The 20,716-nt window shown below is 42.9% G+C and overlaps 1 protein-coding gene across 1 annotated transcript in view; it reads left to right on the top strand.

Moving 5' to 3' along the window:
- LOC112258046 (ceramide synthase-like) overlaps positions 1-8,405 on the top strand; it is a 29,288-nt gene extending 20,883 nt beyond the window's left edge. Inside the window, exons 3-5 of the mRNA XM_024432113.2 lie at positions 792-1,011; positions 5,629-5,724; positions 7,663-8,405. Coding sequence (XP_024287881.1) covers positions 792-1,011; positions 5,629-5,724; positions 7,663-7,983 — 637 coding nt within the window. The 3' untranslated portion in view covers positions 7,984-8,405. The remainder of the gene's footprint in view (positions 1-791; positions 1,012-5,628; positions 5,725-7,662) is intronic.
- Positions 8,406-20,716: the final 12,311 nt, after the last annotated feature.

Raw genomic sequence — 20,716 nt, 5'->3', positions numbered from 1 at the left:
TGACCCAGCTAGCCCTGCGATTCAGTGCCTTAGGGCCTTCCGAGTGGAGCAGTGGTCTATTTACACTTCTGACTCATCGATGTCACACAGGCAGTTTTAAACCAGGAGAAGTTGGTTCTCAGCGGCAGTTGACTTTTAACAGCATCGTTTTCGATTAGCGTCCTTGTCCTGTCTCAGCCAGTGCCTAGCATAGCATAACCAGTGCTACTTGGCATTATATTTACACTAATGCTAATAGTCTGATGCACAGCACTGATGCCGGGTTAGGTCAGACTACACTGACTCAGGGCAGCCTCCAACCCTGGCCCAGCTGCAGTCAGTGCAATGCCCTGGCTACCTTCTGACCTAACCCAGCATCAGTGCTCTGCTAATTCCCCCACCCCCCCACCAGGGCTTAATACTCCCACAGCGCAGTGTAGAGCCAGCGTGCATGAGTTACCACTTGCCTGACAGCCTGTAACATTACAACACACGTGTGACAACTAATGTGCTGTAATCAACTGGGCTAATTGGGGGGGGGGAGAGAAAGTATGTGTGTCATGCGTTTCACCCTCTCCACATTTTTTAATTCCCAGGTTTAGCTAGAAGTAATGTTATAAAATGTATTCCACAAACACTTGACACTATTCCAAGTGATTTACAGTACAATGAATGCGCTCTATATGTGTGTCATCCCTGTGGGAATGAATTGAACCCATGGCCCACTTAGCTACTCACTGAACTCGTCAAATAAGAAACTCTTGTTTTCATTGCATAATGGTGTGAAATAATGAACCCTCCCTTTCCCTCAGGTACTGGCTGGCCACCTACTTTGTCATCTGGTACGGCGTGCCCTACATGACATACGATATCTACGCCATGTACCTCAGCCACTACTACCGCTTCCGGGTCAAGGGTCACGAGGAGTATAAGGAGCACTCGTTGACCACGATCAACTCGTTTGTCCGCCGTGAGTTCCTGCTGGTGCTCCACCACATCGCGCTGCTCACCATCCTGCTGCCCGTCACCCTGGTCAGTAACACACACACACACACTACCTTTGTTTGTGCCGAGATGGCACATTACTTATTGACCAGGAAAACTTGTCAGGTTTTGGAGTCCCTGCTGACCATTCTGCTGCCTGTCACTGATTAGGGAGAGGAGGGGAGAGTGATATGACCCTTCTGACCATTATGCTGCCCATCACTCTCGTGCAAGAGAACGGAGAGGAGGGGGGTGAGATTCCCTGCTGACCATTCTGCTGCCTGACAGTGAGGGGGGTGGATAAAGGGGAAGGAGGATGGCACTGAGAGAGAGATGGCACTAACTCTATTTGGAAAGTGCTTTGAAAATGAAACGGGTCAGAGAGCGTGTGAAAGAGACCTGTGTGTAGCCTGGCTAGCTGATATTTGCTTCTCCTTCTAGTTTTCATTACATTGTCTTCCCCGTTGACTGCATTTTCGGTCAAGAACACTAGCTAATATCCACATAACGACAGATGAGTGTATCATGACCATCGAGAGAGAACACATACCCATGGAAAATGTTGCGCTGGACAATTATGGTAATATGACCGGGAAAATGTTCATTTACTGGCCATTTGAGAAATTAACCGGACCCATATGCATTGGGTGTATAACCCATTAAGGCGTCCACCCATGGTGCTCAGCATGACAGAAATCACAATTACATTATGGTAATGCACCTTAACAGAATATTCAACTCATGTAATGAAGCAGCCAATAAAACATCATTTTCAAACATTTCCTTCAAAAAGAATACAATCATTATCCCGCTGGGCAAAGATAATGTAGCTGAAGATAATGTCTTGAGTAGAATTTTAAATGTTGAGACAAGAAGAAGGGGAGGGGTGTGTGGCGAATCTCTCTCCAGAATGGCTCTGCTGTCTCCTGCCAATTCTGTCGCATTCATTGTTTCGTTGTGTGAATTGTTTACCCGTTTATTTATTTTGATCAATTCTACATTTACATATGTCAGTCATTTGGTTACATTCATTTCTGTTAATGCATGTATTAATTAGTATTTTACTGTTCTCATTCTCGGAGTGGAAACATTGTTTGCAGAGTTTACAACTTGCTACACTTGTGAAAAACAAGCTTTGGTTTATTTCAGAACCATCATTTACGAGATTTGTCTTTCGTTTGGATTGCTCCATGTGAGCAATGAGCATGTCTGTTTTTCTCTGTCCTGATAATGTTGGGGGAGCGTGGACATCTAATTAGCATAATACAAAAATCCCCATGAGAATCCGTAAATGTAAGCTAGAGATCTTTGTTTTTCTATGTCGCACTTCCGCATCTGCGGTGAAAGGTGACAGAGCTAGAGGGGTGTTCGTCAGACCATGAAACATCCCGAAAATCAGCCTTCTTACAAAATCGTCTGTAGCGTCCAAACGGTTTGGCCTAAACGACTAATGTGATCCCTCCATGGAAAGATGAGATTCTCACAAACATGATGGTTTTCTCCACAAGTGTCAGAAGACATGTCTTAATGGGGTTAAATACATGTGTGAAGAAAACAAGTGTGTTTATATGTTTCCTGTTCATATATCTCTCAGATACATAGAAAAAACACTTCAAAACAACTTTTTGATATTTTTGTTGGTACTATATGATGTTCCATGTAGTGAATCTATTATTCAATGCATTTGTATGGGCTAATAGCAGTAAGGCCAAAAATAATTTATCTAATCATTTTTGTACTTTTTAAAAATATATATACTTCAAGGGGTCTTAAAATTCTAAATCAATTAGTTTAATGATCCTTGGTATAACCTTAAAACAATTCCATATAGCTTAGTAGAACCTCAGGGACTTAGACTCGTATGGGTTAACATCTAATGTGAGTGATGTTAAAACTATAATTCAAAGTATACTATTTGAAAAATCTTTCTTTAGCCGCCAATGGATCAGGTATCAATGTGTCCCTATGGCAGAGGCTGGTGATCTCACATTATCGGTAGTTCCAAATTTTATGATTGACCACGTGACAATGATTTTGAGAAATGCACAACTCGCACAGATTGGTAGGATAAATTCTAAGCTTCCCCAAACTTGAAACTCACGCTCTGCCAATGAAGTAATAATTGCTCCCATAGTCAGATTTTGCCAATAGGTTACTTTGAAGCAGAGTAAGACATTCCTCATAGTATTAAATAAAACATTCTGATTTCAAAAAATTAACTATGTTTTCAAAATGCATACTGCCTCCAGCCCCCATTGTAAAGTGGTGGGTGATGTGCTGATAGCCTGTTGCCTGCGCTTGAATGGGAGGCTAGCTTTAATTACCAGTTGAGAAATAAAAAATAATAGCTATTTTGAAAAATGTTGCACCAAAACAGTTTTCAGCACGTGGTTGTATTTAGATTTGTTGTGCAATTAATTGGCTTTTAAAAGCACATGTTTTATTCCAGCTGCAGGAGAAATCCCACTCAAAATAGTCTCTGAATGCTGTGTGCGTGTGATAGTTGTTAGTTAATAAATAAGATGCATGATGGCTAACGAAAATACAGTCTAAAGTAATTCCACAAAATTATGCAAATTAACCTATATACCGATAAGCCTGAAGGTCAAATGCATTTACATCAACTGGTATTTTCATCAATTACTAAAAAGCATTAGTTTGCAATGGGATTTGTTTTTCCAGCAACAGTTTTATTTATAGGCTTTTCACTTTATTTTTGGGGGCCTAAAACCGGCAATTGCCCGCTAAAGAAAACCCTGAGATCTCGCTAGCTTGCTCCATCACTCACTCTTTCTTTTTTTTCTCTCTCTCTCTTTCTTTCTCTCTCTTTCTCTCTCTCACACACACACATGTCGTATTAGTGGCAGGTAGCCTAGTGGTTAGAGTGTTGGATTAGTAACCGAACGGTTGCAAGATCGAATCCCTGAGCTGACAAGGTAAAAATAGGTTGTTCTTGCCCCTGAGCAAGGCAGTTAACCCACTGTTCCTAGGCTGTCATTGAAAATAAGAATTTGTTCATAACTGACTTGCCTAGTTAAATAAAGGTAAAATAAGAAATTGTGTCCATTTTATGTAGAGAGAAGGTCAAGTGCATTGTAAACCTGGCATCTTAGTTTTCAGTGGCTTTCAATGGTGATATGAGATCACCATACCCTACACCTCCATTATTCAGGCTCCAGCTGCTGTGATCCTCTTCTCCTCCCCTTCTCCTACTCCTCCCTTGCTCCCTGCTTCGTTTCCCTCCCACACAGTCAGGTAACACACACACACACACACACACACACACACTGGGTCCAGCAGGCAGGTACAGGGGGTAGGTAGGTGTAGTGTTACATGGCAGCAGTTTGTGCTGCAGGTCATTCTTCCATTGGGCAGATGGCAGAACTGGTGTCTCGGCCCCACACACTACTGGTTTATTCATCATCACATAACACACACAGAGCCCTCTGTTTGGCATCCTCCCTGTCTGCAGCTTCCATCAATGCTCCTCCATACATTTACTAATTTACTCATTGTGATCTATTCCCTTACCTTAAACTTCTTAGCGCACCGATCCCTTTAGCGGGATCATTTTCGTCAACATCCGCTGAATTGCAGAGCGCCAAATTCAAATTCAATTTCTAAAAATATTTAATTTTCATGAAATCACAAGTGCAATATACCAAAACACAGCGTAGCTTGTTGTTAATCCACCTGGCGTGTCAGATTTAAAAAAATCTTTGCAGCGAAAGCAAAACAATTGTTTGTTAGGACAGCTCTCTCAGCAGACAAAACATTACAAACCGCTAGCAGCAAAGTAGATTGGTCACGAAAGTCAGAAAAGCAAAAAAATGAATCGCTTACCATTTGATCTTTGGATGTTTGCACTCACGAGACTCCCAGTTACACAATAAATGTTTGTTTTGTTCCATAAAGGTTATTTTTATATCCAAAAACTTCCATTTGGTTGGCAGGTTTTGTTCCGTAATCCACAGGCTCGTGCAGGTCACGACGGGCAGACAAAAATTCCAAATAGTATCCGTAAAGTTCGTAGAAACATGTCAAACTTTTTTTTAAAATCAATCCTCAGGTTGTTTTTACAATAAATAATCGATAATATTTCAACCGGACGGTAGCTTTTTCAATAGGGGAGAGAGAGAGAGAAAAGGTCTGCTCCAAGCTGCTCGCACATGCAAAAATCTAAGGACACCCAGCTAGAAAAAGAGAAATAGGCAGTTTCATTTGGGTATGTTTTTCATCCAAACATCAAAATACCGCCCCCTAGTCTCAAGAGGTTAACGTCTGGTCTTATGGCATAAGTCTGGGTCTTGTTCATTGTTGCATGCAACGGAAACCTTTTGCTACGAAATGTGAGTGTTTCTTGTTGGAAAAGTCCAGGTAGTTCCTCCCAGTTTCAGTCCATTTTCTTCTGTTTGTTGCCTGATGAACATGACCCTGGGCCTGGTTTGACCTCTGTTGGCCAAGTTAGTTTCTAGCCCTGTTGGTGTTATTGAGCTGTGTCCTGACTTGTTTTTGTATGTGCAGCCCTAGGGAAAGTCGATTTGCCTACAAGTCCTATAGTACCGAGGACCATTTTGGGTGGGGGTGTGTGTGTATTTCTGTGTGTGCATGGTCTTGTTTCAGATTTTTGTAACTGTGTGCCGTCTCCCTCCCTGTGCCTTTCAGTTCTTCAGGAGGGACCAGGGCGATTACTTCATCGGCTGCCTGTTCCTCACAGAGCTCAGCACGCCCTTCGTCTCCTTAGGGAAGATCCTCATCCAGGTGAGAGAGATGCACGCACACACACATTAGAACACCCTAATCCCCACTTATAACAACCATGTATACACACCGAGGTTTTCATTGGCCAAAAGCCGGCTATTACAGACTAATAAAACAAATCTACACCGGCCAATTGCCCGGGAGAAGAAAATAATCACATTGCGAAATAATGCTTTTTAGCCTGTTCATTGATGGTAATACCAGTCTATCGGTCTGTAGGTAAATTTGCATGATGTTGTGAAATGAAATTGGCGCGTGTACAGTATATTTGTTATGAATCTTGTTTATCACACACATACAGAGGCTTGGAGTGTAAAATCGGATGGCGGGCTTCATCAGTGCGTCACGCACCACTGTGCAATGAGCTGGAGGCAGTATGCCTTTTGAAAACATAAAGCTACTTAGTTTGAAACTTGAACCTTTTACTACATATTATGAGACATGTCTTACCTTGCTTCAAAGTAGCTTTGCCAGAATCGGACCATATCCATGGAGGCAATTGTTTATGCTTAGGGTCATGTATAAAAATGCCTAGTTGCTCATTATTTTGGCTATCATGGCTAGAAGTGATCTAAGTGACTTTGGAAGAGAGGTCTCAAAGGAGCATAGAGGGTTCAAAGGGTGGGTCTGTGTGTCTGTCTCGGCGTCTGTCTGTCTCGGCGTCTGTGTGTCTGTCTGTCTCGGCATCTGTCTGTCTGTCGGCGTCTGTCTGTCTCGGCGTCTGTCTCGTCTGTCTCGCGTCTGTCTGTCTGTCTCGGCGTCTGTCTGTCTGTCTGTCTCGGCGTGTGTCTGTCTGTCTGTCTGTCTCGGCGTGTGTCTGTCTGTCTGTCTGTCTGTCTCTGGCGTGTGTCTGTCTGTCTCAGTGTGTGTCTGTCTGTGTCTGTGCGTCTGTCTGTCTCTGGTGTCTGTGTGTCTCGCGTCTGTCTGTCTCGGTGTCTGTGTGTGTGTCTGTCTGTCTCGGTGTCTGTGTGTGCGTCTGTCTGTCTCGGTGTCTGTGTGTGCGTCTGTCTGTCTGTCTCGGTGTCTGTGTGTGTCGTCTGTCTGTCTGTCTCGGTGTCTGTGTGTGCGTCTGTCTGTCTGTCTCGGTGTCTGTGTGTGCGTCTGTCTGTCTGTCTCGGTGTGTGTGTGTGTGCGTCTCTGTCTCTGTGTCTCGGCCTGTGTCTGTGTCTCGGCCTCTGTGTGTCTGTCATCGGATCTCCACCCAATTGAGATTTGGCAGTTCCTGAGACCTGCGTGTTCCATCAACAAAACACCAAATTATGGAATTTCTTGTGGAAGAATGATGTTGCATCCCTCCAATAAAGTTCCAGACACTTGTAGAATCTATGCCAAGGTGTGTTGAAGCTGATCTGGCAGCTTTGGCGGCTCATGGTGGCCACGCCCTATTAAGACGCTTTATGTTGATGTTTCCTTTATTTTGGCAGGTACCTGTATGTACTTGTATCCATACAGATACTCACTCCTGGTATATGTTTCACTAAAAGAGCAGTGAGCCTGCTTGGTCTCCAGCTCACTTTCTGCTGACTTCTGACTCTTCATTCAGTAGGGCCACTCTCTGCTCTCTTGCTTAGTGTCCTCTGGTGGACTGGACGGGTACTGCAGAGCCACTGTCAAAACACACAAGACCACACATGGGCACTGTTAGAATGCCTCCTTCGCTTCCTGTAATAGTGTATCTATCAACAGATCTACCATGATGCATGGGTACCACTTCATAGCTTTCACCAGTCCAGTCTTCAGATCAGTGATTACATCATGGAAGGAAGAATGTATTTTCAAAGTATTCAAACAGGTCCAGGGATTCCAGTCCAGTTTTGCTCACTTAGAATTTCAAGACTGTTTGACCATATAATGACCTTTTTTCTCTCTCTTTGTCTCCTTTCAATATTCTCCCAACACATCTCTCCCTCCATCCTCCTCTCCTATCGTTTCTCACAGCTGGGTCTGCAGGACTGCTGGATCCATAAGGCCAATGGGGGCATGGTGTTGCTCAGCTTCTTCCTGTGTCGAATCGCCCTCTTTCCCTACATGTACTGGGTCTACGGCCGTCACTACGGCATCCCCGTCTACGGCGTGCCCTTCCACCTGACACTGTCGGTCAACCTGGGCAGCCTGTGTATCCTGGCGCCGCAGGTCTACTGGTTCGTGCTGCTCTGCCGCAAGGGCTGGCGGCTCTACCAGCGCCAGTGTCACTCCTCCCCCCTGCCCCCACCTAGCCCCCCCTCCCTCACGGACAACCAACCCAAGGGAAACGATTAGAGCTGGAGAGCTCACTCCGTCACCATCGCTCTCTCTCTGTTCTTTCTCGGTTCTCTCTACTCTATATGCTCTCGAGTCACACAAAAATGAACCACCATCGACTACTACTTACTACTTCTACTGCAGAAGCACTTCGGCTACATACCACAGTCTCCACAAAACTACTACCGTTACTACTATGATTCCACTAGTACTGCTACTGCTCCTCCTTCCCCTGAGCCCCCACCCCCATGTTTCCCTTTTGCTTCGATACTACTGATCGCTCCATGCCCAGTCCAAGCTATACTCAATTTTTTTTTGTTGTTGAGTGCTCGTGTGCTTGGATTAGAGTGATTGGACAGGGGTTATATTTGTAGTGCTACACTGGAGTTTCCCTAAAAGATATGAAGAAGACCGAGAATGGAGGTCCTGGCTATTTTCGGGGGGGGCTGATACACTCCCGGCCCCTCCACTTCATCTATTACTTGCTCTGCTGATTGGAAGATCAGTTAGTGTAGATGAATGTGTATGTAGAATTTGTTGATTTATTTTGTTTTGTCAATGGTTTTTATGTCAAGTCCTGAAGATTCACATTTTATGAAGTGTTTGTCCATCCACCCAGTCCTTATCTTTAAAAGACCGCCGGCGGGAGAGGAGGAGAAGCGGGAAAGGGGACTTGGCATGGAGATAGTAATGGTGACAAGGCTGGGTGGTGGGTGGAGGGGTGGAATGGGATGGGGTGTTTACAAACTAAGATAGGTACGGGTGTCACCTCATCTACATTTGAAGGAGAAAATGAGAAAGAAATGTTTGCACCAAGCTCTTTGCACCAGCATAGCTACACAAAAACCCATTTAATGTGATTGGATTGTGGAACTCCACCCTCCTTTATCCACCTCAGCGCCTCCCCATTGTCCCGTTTCCTCATTCACAGTTCTCCATGGCTGCCGCGGCTGGCCAATCGGTGTGCCTGCAGCGCGCTCGTCTTCCTCCTTTGTTGTTTACGGCCCAACAGGGTTCTGTGTGCTGCCCTGCTGCGTCTGTTTACATGAATTCTCTAAACCCACGCCCCTCAGTGTCACACAGGGTGGGGCATCACAAGCTAGGAGCCTCTCTCTATATTATGTGCTGTGTCCTCCCTACCTAAAGGGGGTGGCTTAGCAAAAGCTTTGTCCGTATGTTTACATACACAAGACTTCTCTGGGAGCGCTGTAGCAGCATTAGAAGGAATGGGATTGCTCGTTTAGTCCCGGGTTCGACTCCATTGCAACAGCTGAAGCTGCTTTTAATGGGTGGAGACAAGACTTTACGGTCACTCGACGTCAAGTTTGTGGGGTGGGAGTGGTGGGGTGATTATTTTAGGTCAATGCTGCCCTCTGGCAACAGGGGGTCTGGGGGCCACATGGGAGGGGCTTGTATACCAATGGGCATCCCTTTTAAGGTCACATTGTGTCCTCCAGGGACCGGCCCACTAGGTGCCAGTTGGAGCAATAAAACAGACGGGGTTGAAAATGGCGAGGACAATTTAAAACCCCATGTAGTAGAGATTAACCTGATGTTTAGATAAAAAATACAGTAATGTTCCTAGCATGATGCTGGAGCAGGATGATTACACAGCTGCATGCGGCCCTGCTCCAAAATTATACTCTATTTTCAAACAGAAGATTGTCGAATAGAATAAGAAATGCTTGATGGTGGCGATACACTCATTTAATGTATTCTAATTTTACTCATGATTGCCTTTTCTGGGGATTAATTATGAGTTTTCCCCGACTTGGTTGGCTCCTTAGAACAGGTCAGCAAGCAGGAAACAACCCCAGTTTTTTTTTAAAGTAACTGTCCAGTGAAAATATCACTTTTTAAAAGTTCATATTCTGTTAACTCGTACCCAAATGTTGACTCATCCTATAGTTGTATTTGTGGCCAAAGCATAAATTGGAGGGAAAAAAACACCTCAAAATTGTATCTAGAGCTGGGACGATAAGCAGAAAATTACCGACATTACCTTCCCCTTACCGAAGCATTTTGCATACATCAGGAATTTTCTGTGATTTTGCTATACAATGTTTCTGTAGTTTGTCCTAAAACCATTATTTGGTCAACAGTAATAGCCTATGCATTATGTTGATTCCTGCTTGTCCCTGTTTCACTGTTGGCTGCTGACACCCACTGCACACGGCGGAGGAGAGATGCATTCTGAGAAGCACAAGCATATGGCCGTTGCTCAAAATGCTATTGGGGGGGATACCGTTTTCAAAGCAACTACTTTTGTTCTAGTTAGAGAGGAGACACAGCTTTCTGTGAGTATCATGTATTTTTCACCTCAATTGAGTTCATGGAAACACTTTACAACCGGATTAGGCTGTAGTTAGTATGGTTTCGATGCAGCGGAGATGAGCAGAGCCCGCCATTTGCAGTTAATATGCCTACATCATGTAGCCTAGGCCTAGCGGTGGAAAGTTTCTGTAGGACATTCGCCTACGTTTACTGATAGCCATGTAGGCTAATTATTTATCCTATATAGCAACAATATCCTATTTAGAGTTAGCAATCTAGCTGTTTTGAGTTCCCACTTCCTCAGGTGGTGAATAATATAGCCTTTAGGCCAATCTGCACAAAGATGTCGTCAAAAATACACCTAATATTGGATCATATTTTAATAGGTTACAAATCAAGATATCTCATGCATTTCCTGGATATGTTAGATGAAATGGCTTACGTTTTGAGTCAGGCTGCCAAGTGTTACTTGGCACTGAAAAATAAATTATCGAGAGCCCTGCCGCTAATGTAAAGTATGTCCATTTAAAAAAAAAAAAAAAAAAAGATAATTGTATTTGTTATCGAGCAATATTGTTACATTTATTGCAATACTACTTTTTGTCCATATCGCCCAGTTCTAGCACCTCCCAATTTTTATTTCTATAATTTAGTGCAGAATTATCATTGGAGCATGTTTTTGTGATTTTTTTTAAATTTTATTTTATTTTTTTAAATATTTTTTTTTACATTATCATGATATGGGTTTTTGTCCATATCGCCCAGCTCTACAGAGAGTTTAAAAAATGCTAGCTGTTTCCACAAAGAGGATGACGCATTAATATTTTTTGACTGGTCGACGCCCACACCATTCGGCTGTTTAGGTACGCCCACACCATTCCAAAACAGAAAATATGCTTTTTAACATAATTACATTTTTTGGGAGAAGAAACAATTCCAGTCATTGTAATTAATTCTAGGTCATATTTCATAGAAATCTGGACACTGGCCAGTTACTTTAAATGTGATACATCTTATCATATTGTCCACAAACCAATAATACCTTGAATACTTTCCCAGAGTTTTATGTTGTCTTTTACTCGTCCGTAGCCTTCAAATATGAAGGCAATAGTTCTGTATAAATTAAACACTGTTAACTTGTAGATAATTATTACTAATTTACTAGTAAATTGAAGTGCTGGTTATTTTAGCCAGAGTGCCCATCCACGGCATGTGTTTTATAGTGGCAAGGAGGAACTGACGCTTGTTGGCATCAGTGCTGCTAGCATGGAGCACCAATCACATAGCTGTAAATACAGGATAATAATAACTAAATATGTTTGTTTTTAGAGAATGCATTACCATATGCACATTTTTTTAATGAAATACAACCTTGATAATGAGAAGCTTCTATAGATTCTGTTAGCACTTTGAAAAGTTTGAAGCCGTGAGAGGTACATTAATATCACGTACACACACACTATTTCTGCTGAAACTCAACACATTCTTCTAGTTTTAACACTGACCAGACTTAAGAAGGCTGCCCTTGGCAATTGGATACATTTGAGAATGGAGGGAAGTGTTTGTGTGAGGACCAAAACAACTTTTTCTTTCAAACCTACATGCCCTGACCACATTTTAGCTTGAGCAAATCATCATGTATTTAATCAACGTTATCTGGTCTTAGAGGCTATTTTAATAAGTATTGGGCCCCAGGATGCACCTTTGCATCAGTTTTGTCAACGTGGCCCTGTCCGCTGAAGTTCTGTCTGCATGTTAGGTTGCATTTTGGGGATTCTGCTGTCCTCTGTAGGAGACTACTGCATTGTGGGGACTGCTCTCTGTTGGTGACTGATGCATTGTGGGGACTCTGCTCTCTTTAGGAAACTGCGGCATTGTAGGGAATCTGCTCTCCTCTCTAGCGGACGGTTGTATTGTGGTGACACTGCTGTACTCTGTAGACCCCTGCATTGTGGGGACTCAGCCATTTTCTGCTGAGAAACACTCCAGTCCGGGAAAGGACCAAACCAGGCCACTGTGCTTCCGGGGCGGCGCTTGAGCAAGAGCAGAGCAGGCAGAAGGCTGGGGAAGGGAGGAAGGGAAGCTGAGTGCTGCTGCTTTTAAACGATGGGCTTGTTTGTCTGGTTTGGCCCGGACCCCGAGACGGAGGCAAAGGGTCCAGCTTTATCAATATGCCCCGACTCCTGTCTTTTGTCTGTCTGTCTGACTGATGCGACCACAGATCTCCAAACAGAAACTTCCCAGGCCTTCTAATTGAGCGCTCTCACTCTCTTGTCCTCCCTATTTCTCTCTCTCCCTTCCTGTCTCCATCTTTCTCACTCACTCTTCGTACCCTTACTTTACGTTTACCAGCATTGGGGAACATCCCACGTATGCGCCACATCTATTTCTATGGGCACAAGCACTGTTCATGACAAACTGTTCACACCTCTCTTGTTGGTGGAGAGAATGCAGGTTTAAAGGTTATTTCCTGCAATTCTGCCCAAAAAATATATATATTATTAAATTTTAAAAAGAATTGTAATTTATTTATTTATTTAAATTATTTTTTTTGTCATGGGGTGCAAAGAAAATTGTTCAGTTTTAATACAAATGTTTTTGCAGTTCCATACATTTTGCCATATCTAATGTGTATTCATGTGATATTGAGTGACAAAAAAATTACAACAATATCTATGAGCTAAAAAAATGTTAGCTGACATGGGCTAGTTGATCTGGACATTTATAACAAGATGTAAATAGCTCTTTAAGGTATGCAATGACTAACATGACAAGAGGACCTGATGATGCACTACCCAATTTCACAATTGCACCTTGAGCATTCTACTATTACAGCTCTCAAGAGTTTTTAAAGATGGACTGTGTTCCTTTAAAAAATTATGCCGCCCCAGAGTTTGGGAACCACTGATCTAGATGAGCCGTTGCTGGCATCAGGTGTCCAGTCTCTCCACCCAGCAGCTCAAGAGTCCAGGGAACGCAGGGTTAATTAGGCTGCAGGGCCATTTCCTAACAAGGCCAATCAAGCCATCATGGCTTTAAAAAGGCTCTCTGGATGTACTGCTCACAGTGACACGCCTAAAGGACAGACTCTCCATCTGTTCACATGGGTTACTTCCCAACTGGCACCCTATTCCCTATATAGTGCACTACATTCGACCAGAGCCCTATTTTATGTACTGCACTTGATTTTATGTAGGCCTACTTTTAATGCAAGATGTCCTTGACTATCTTGAAATGTGTACCCCAAGTAAAATGTATTATTATTATTATTGGACCAGAGCAGAATCTGCGTGCCCTCACAAGTCCATGCCACAAATGTCCTCATGATGCAGGACCGCCGCAACCAATCACCTCACAATACAGGACAACCACTTTTGGGAACCTTATATGGTTGACATTGACATTTCAGAGACATTTTGACATGGTATACCTTTGAAATTTCCCTTAGTCTGTTGCAAGGTCGACGTCGTCGTGAGGTATGAGGCGGATAATAAAGAGCTAGTAGTCTCATACACTTTGACACTCAGGGCACCTTGACGTGTCGCTAAAGTGCAATCCCCCGCCCCCTACCCTGACATCCAATCCAGAGCCTTCAAATCATGCATAGGGTTGAAGGGTCTGCATGCAAAACACATATCCTGTTAATCATCTTTATTTTAATTCTTAATCCGGACAGATTTGTTTTGTTATAATATATGAAGTCTTATGTTCGGCCTTCTTGGAGGCTCCTCTCTTTGCTCAGGGTTTGATGAAGATGTTAACATATAACTGTATAACTTAGATTTGTTTTAAAAATTGTGAAACGGAGTTACGATGAAAACAATGGATTCTGAAATATGAAAATACCTGGAATGGCATGTGGTTTTCTCCTGCTTGTGCCATTGTTTTCTTCTTTGCTTTCTTCCAAATGCATTTTGACATGGCTTGTGGTATTGCAACCTGTAGGGTTGGTAGACCAAAGATTGTCAGGCACTTTAGTCACACCCCCCCTCCCCCCCAGACTGCATGGGGCAGTGTCTCCCCTTCCCACTAACACAACCCTTATCCCAGGTCAGCACCCATCCATATCCAGTCTATGAAGGAGCTTCGGCACAGTGAAGCGTGAGTTGTGCATTATCAGTGTGATCAGGATTCATGGCTGTGCATAGGTGGAACATTTAGCTGGGGTCTGGGGGCAGTGCCCCCTAGGCTTACTTTTCCAGTAGTTTTACTGCTTTGATTTCACACATATCCACACAGGGCCGGTCCCTCTTATCAAGGGACTCACAGGGGCCTGGTAGGTGTCGAGGGTATGTCCCACTGACTGGCTGGCCACTGGATTCAAGTTAAAACTGAATTGGGTTACATTTCTATAACTGGGCTGATAAAACATGTTTTTTATTTTAAATATGCATTTTATCCGTTGCATGCATTTCCTCTGTCCTCTTTGTACAATACTACTGTACACGTCTTCTTTTCAAAAATCCCCCATACTTTATTTTTTACCCCGTTTTCCTCCCCAATTTCGTGATCTCCAATTACGATCTTGTTTCATCGCTGCAACTCTCCAACGGGCTCGAGAGAGAGAGAGGCAAAGGTCGAGTCATGCATCCTCTGAAACATGACCCCAAACCGCTCTTTTTAACATGCGCCTGCTTAACCCGGAAGCCAGCTGCACCAATGTGTCGTAGGAAACAGTTCAACTGACGACCAAAGTCAGCCTGTAGGCGCCCGGCCCGCCACAAGGAGTCCCTAGAGCGCGATGAGCCAAGTAAAGCCCCCCGTGGCTAAACCCTCCCCTAACTCGGACGACGCTGGGCTAATAGGGCATCGCACAATGGGACTCCCAGTTACGGACGGTTGTGACACAGCCTGGGATCAAATCCGAGTCTGTAGTGACGCCTCAAGCACTGCGATGCAGTGCCTTAGACCGCTCCGCCACTCGGGAGGCCTTATATTTTTTTAAGACAAAGGGTGTTTGTCAACTCCTTTGGGGGGTCTTCCAATGTGCTTCTCTCTTCCATCATCACGGTTTGGTTAAAGTTTTTATATATTCAAGTTCCGAATTTGTTTGCTGTGCTTTGTTTTTTTGTGGATTTAGACTCTCTATGACAGTACACGGTGTACTGTTAACGTTTTCTGTCCCGAATCGGACTTCCATCCTCACAATAGTGTCTGTCACCTCATGTCACCTTTTGGCTGTGTAATTTACTAAATGCAGCTTATTCACTACCTTCAACACTCCCTGCCTCCTGTTATTTCTGATAACATTATCAGATTTTTTCATATATATTTATATATCTGATTTTGATATATACATATATATATTACGTTTTTGTTTTGTTTGTAGTGTGCCCTTTTTGAGGAATTTCTTATCTGAGAAACGAATGGGCTCTTTAACTAACCTAAACATTGATTGAGAGGAATTATTTTGTTGCAACTTGTAAAAGACACCCCATAAAGACAAATAAAACTGATTTGATGAATCCTTTTAAACCAGAATCTGTGTTAATTGCTGTACATGCCTCTGCCTCAATTTTCTGAGAACACTGTCTGCAGTAGGCATGAAATCGAAGAACATTCTCAGAGGGAATCACGGAAAACAGAGAGTACCTCCCTGTTTTCAATCTGAAGTTGTCTAAGAACTTTCGTTTCCCGTTTTGCTATGGTGTGTCCCAATGAACACCACCCAGAGGTGCGTTCGGTACGACAGAACGTTGTTCAACGTTTAATTTAACGGAAAAGGTACTGTACTGGACAACTATTTTGAAGAACGGTGTGATTATGGTGGCCCAGAGGGTGATTGTGTATGGTGTGCTTCATGAGCACACCATACATGTTCACACACATTTTGATCAGGCTACACCCACCCAATGGGAGCAAACATTCTTCAAAAGCTGTTGATGAACGTGGTGCACAGTTTTGGGAAAACATGCCATTCAGTACAAACCCTCAAGCAAGTAGCTAATGTTGAACCTTCCCAGAGGTGGGAAATTATTTTGGCTTGAAGCCCACGTCGGGATGTAAAAATTAAACGGAGGGCTGCACAGATTCTTTGGGGACTGATTTTTTTTGCAGGCCAGAAATTTATTTGCAGGCCAGAAAAAAAGGGCAGTTATTTGAATTGAAAATATATAGGTCCATTAAAACTATATAGAAAGTATGTAGAAATTATAGAGGTTCAAGTGTGGCCTGGAGTCCCAAAATAATAACCCCCCCACTCCAATCTCCCATGTATTAAATGGGCTTGCGGGCCCGCATCCGAGCTGTAGTTTTCCCACCCCTGACCTAATTGAATGCACCCCTGGTCTCTGTTTCACTGGACAAGTGAAACAGAGACCAGTGAAAGCTGGACAAGTGAAAGCTAGTTTCCGGCAGGCATCATTTGTTGTATAGTTTCCACCTAGCCTGTCTTTTTATATAAGTGGAGGTGAAGGAGAGAATACCACTTAAGGTTCATCTCAATTAATTGATGTTTCTTTCCTCCCACGTTCCTAGCCTGGTACGAAGATCTGTTTGTGCTTTTATAGCCAACTTCTATAGTCGGATATCTCCTAGAGTAACAACAAAAACCACACAAATTGATATGAGACCAGGCTGCCACAGCAAATTAAAGCATAATGTTCTCTCCAAGACCAACAGAGGGCAATCACACTCAACACAATGAGGCACCTGAGTGGGACTGAACCACAGGAGGTTGGTGACGCTTTAATTGGGGAAGACGGGCTTGTGGTAATGGCTTGAGTGGAATGGTATCAAACACATACTTTCCATATGTTTGACGGCATTACATTTACTCTGTTCCTGTATTATGAGTCGTCGTCCCCCAGCAATAAATTGCTTACATTTTTTTTTAAAGAGATGTTCAGATCTCCACATTTTGGCGCAGGTCTCCAATTGCCATCAATGGATGATTTACTTGTGTCGCGCATGGATCTTCAGTCAAACTACCATTCATCGGATGAGTATCGGTGTTTGATAGAGCAGATTCTTATTACCCATGCAATGGGAGAGGCTATTTCTATGTCCTGTACAGTTGTGGGAGCAGGTGGAGCCCATAAGGCAGCTCTATTTGGGCCAGGAAGAAGCCCTTGTTATCATGTGCCTCATATGTCTCTGTCAGTGTGACCCTATTGATGGCTACTGGGTTTATACTTATCTAGTTGAATCTTCTTAAAATGCCACTTAGCAGCTTCCCCTTGATATAGAGAAAAAAATACTCATTGATATTTGCATGTCTGGAGGGTATGCGCAGTGTAGTGGTGAAGCTTACACCATATTGCTTCCACCTTACATATCTGCAAACATTGAAGGGTCAGGGCCAAGGGGGAGGGGAAAAGAGCGTTTTGGGACTGGCTCTGTTCGTTCTCACAGTCAGGTTAAACTATGTGGTGCCAGGACAACAACTTCTCCCTCCATGTGAGCAAGACAAAGGAGCTGATCGTGGACCACAGGAAAAAGCGGGCTGAACTGGCCCCCATTAACATCAACGGGGCTGTAGTGGAGTGGGTCGAGATGTTCAAGTTCCTTGGTGTCCACATCACCAACGAGCTATCATGGTCCAAACACACCAAGATAGTCGTGAAGAGTGCACGACAAAACCTTTTCCCTGTCAGGAGACTGAAAAGATTTGGCATGGGTCCCCCATCAAAGTTCTACAGCTGCACCATCGCGAGCATCACCGCCTGGTATGGCACCTGCTCGGCATCTGACCTTAAGGCGCTACAGATGTTGTGCTACAGTGTTGTAATTTGACTATCATTAAATGTGAACTTATATTATCAAATACATTTTCTCTAATTATTCCTTATGTGATTAAACTAATCATGTAAACTTTAATTAACTAGGAAGTCGGGGCACCACGGGAATATTTAGAGTTTAAAGAGTCTCTTTCCCGAATTAACTCTTCAAATATGTTCATATCTTATCGATTACAGTCTTCTATTAATGTATTATTACCTCATCAGTCTCATTCCTGAACGTCGCAAACCCTTGGATTTATGCACGAACCCTAATATAAATCATGAATCAGCTATATACAAATTGGCTTAATTATTTATTTACTAACTAATCAATCATAGAATTACATAAAACACAGTAGGTCATACATTGGTTACTAACATGACACAAAAAAGTCCATAGTTGACGAAACCGATATGAGGGCTTGGTAGACAAAAGGTGGGGACAGCTCAAAAGCGGAAAACTCAGAGTGGACCCACGGACATACAGTTGACTACACTCATGGAAATGCTAATTCTTTGAACATGCACAGCCACTCATTCGAATATAAATTGCAATTTACATATTTACGAGTGTATGCCTTTGTTGTCTCTCTGTGGTCGCTGGTCCATCTGCTGGATATATTGTCAACAGAAAGTCTCTGGATGTCCACCAGAGATCAGTCTTTCGTAGTTGTAGCTTGTTATAATGAATGTGTCAGGTGTAATAATTTGGTCGTTCGATAGGGAATGGATCTTTCAGAGTACCATTGGTAAACGCATTCGATCTAAGAACAGACTAAAGTATTTCAACAGCTGCAGACTGAATAATTGGTCTTTAGTTTGTAGATTTCTTAACCATAACAGCGTGGGGATGATATCCACGTTCTCTGGTCTTGTCCTTTGTTAGAGTTGTAGTTTCAACCATTTTGCAACATCCGGCTCATGCCTTAGTCTGCTTGGTCTGTGGAGTGGTAGCCATTCCAATGTGGAGACCTTGTCCCTGCATTCTCTTGAATAAATGTACATTTTGTCATGAGTCATTTTATTAACTCTGTGGAAAGGAGTGTTTCATGACATTTGGGTATAATGTCTGTGCTCACGGGGGCGTGGCCACTAACTGGATAAACTTTACATGAAAAAGTATTTTCTCATTTAGAAGACTAACATCACATTTCATCTTCTCACAAATAGTTTCATATTTAATCATATACGTTCCCCTAGAGTTGTGACCCTGACAACTGGGAAATAGATACATTAAGAGAAACAGTTATGTTGTCCTACCATCTTTAGTTGCGTCACAAATTATTAACACATTTGACAGGATTGTTCTTTAAATACCAATGGACAATTTCAACTTTTTAGAATGCATAAATGTTGTTGCATTATTCAGCCTTTTTAGGTTACCGTACTACAAAGTCTTTCTCTGTGGTAACAAAGGGATTCTCAACTTTCATTTTGGCAAAGTGGGGAAAGGAGTTTCGGTATTTACGTCCATCATAAACCTGTAATGGGAGAGAGCGAGAGATAATGCATACGGCATCACTGGGGCCAAGCTTCCTGCCATCCAGGACCTATGTAATAGGTGGTGTCAGAGGAAAGGCCATAAAATTGTCAGACTCCAGTCACCCAAGTCAGACTGTTTTCTCTGCTACTGCACGGCAAGCAGTACCGGAGTGCCAAGTCTAGGACCAAAAAGCTCCTTAACAGCTTCTAACCCAAGCCATTAGACTGCTGAACAATTAATCAAATGGCCACCGGACTATTTACATTGACCCCCCCAGTCCATTTGTTTTGTACACTGCTGCTACTCGCTGTTTATTATCTATGCATAGTCAGTTCACCCCTACCAACATGTACATATTACCTCAGCTAACCTGTACCCCCGCACACTGACTCGGTACCCCCTGTATGTAGCCTCGTTATTGTTCATTTTTATTATTTTTTACTTTTGTTAATTTGGTAAATATTTGATTAACTTGTCTTGAACTGCACTTTTAGTTAAGGGCTTGTAAGTAAGCCTTTCACGGTCAGGTCTACACTTGTATATATAATTTAGCTTGGTGTCTCAGAAATTAAGCTAATTGATTGCACCCAAATTGGCCCTTTTTTTAAACTCATAGGATTCACATAATATTCCACAAATATAGTACCCAACATCTGATTTGGACCAAACTTCTTCCTATTTTGACAAAGATGTGAGAAATCCAATAAAATGGTCAAAAGCCACCCACGGACCCCCCCACCCCAAGCCAATCCCAACTCAAAAAACAGTATATGGTATCATCAGTTCTCTGACAATTAGTATGGAGTGGAGGCTTAAAGTATTGCTTCTTCATACAATGTGATGTATCTGATGTCTTTTTTCCCCCTCTGTTCAGAGAAATTAGCCAGTGAAGTCGCTTGCATTATTTATGATTATAAATTAGTGTGAAAGTACCAGGTTTTGCCCACTAAATGCAGCTGTTCCTGCTACTGCCACCCCCTTTTATCAATTTTGCGCAGGAAGCACACACACACCATTGGATAGAAAACCAATCGCTTTCGCTCACAATGAAAATAAATTGTGTGCTTATCCTCACAAGTCAAGCTAGTCCTTCATGAAAGCAATTTAGTTTGTCCTTCTCTTAGCAGCCTAATGCTTCAACCCAACTCTCCATGAATAGTCCAACAAGTGACGTCTCTATGAGAGGGCTATACAAATGGTGCAAGACATGATAGAATTGGGCAAATGTTGCAAAACTTTGAAAGAATTGGGCTAGTGACAAATGTTCCAAATG

This window comes from Oncorhynchus tshawytscha, linkage group LG09 (genome assembly GCF_018296145.1).
Source record: "Oncorhynchus tshawytscha isolate Ot180627B linkage group LG09, Otsh_v2.0, whole genome shotgun sequence".
NCBI lineage: Eukaryota > Metazoa > Chordata > Actinopteri > Salmoniformes > Salmonidae > Oncorhynchus > Oncorhynchus tshawytscha.
The sequence above is the reverse complement of the archived record's forward strand: the minus strand, read 5'-3'. Positions and strand labels throughout refer to the sequence as shown.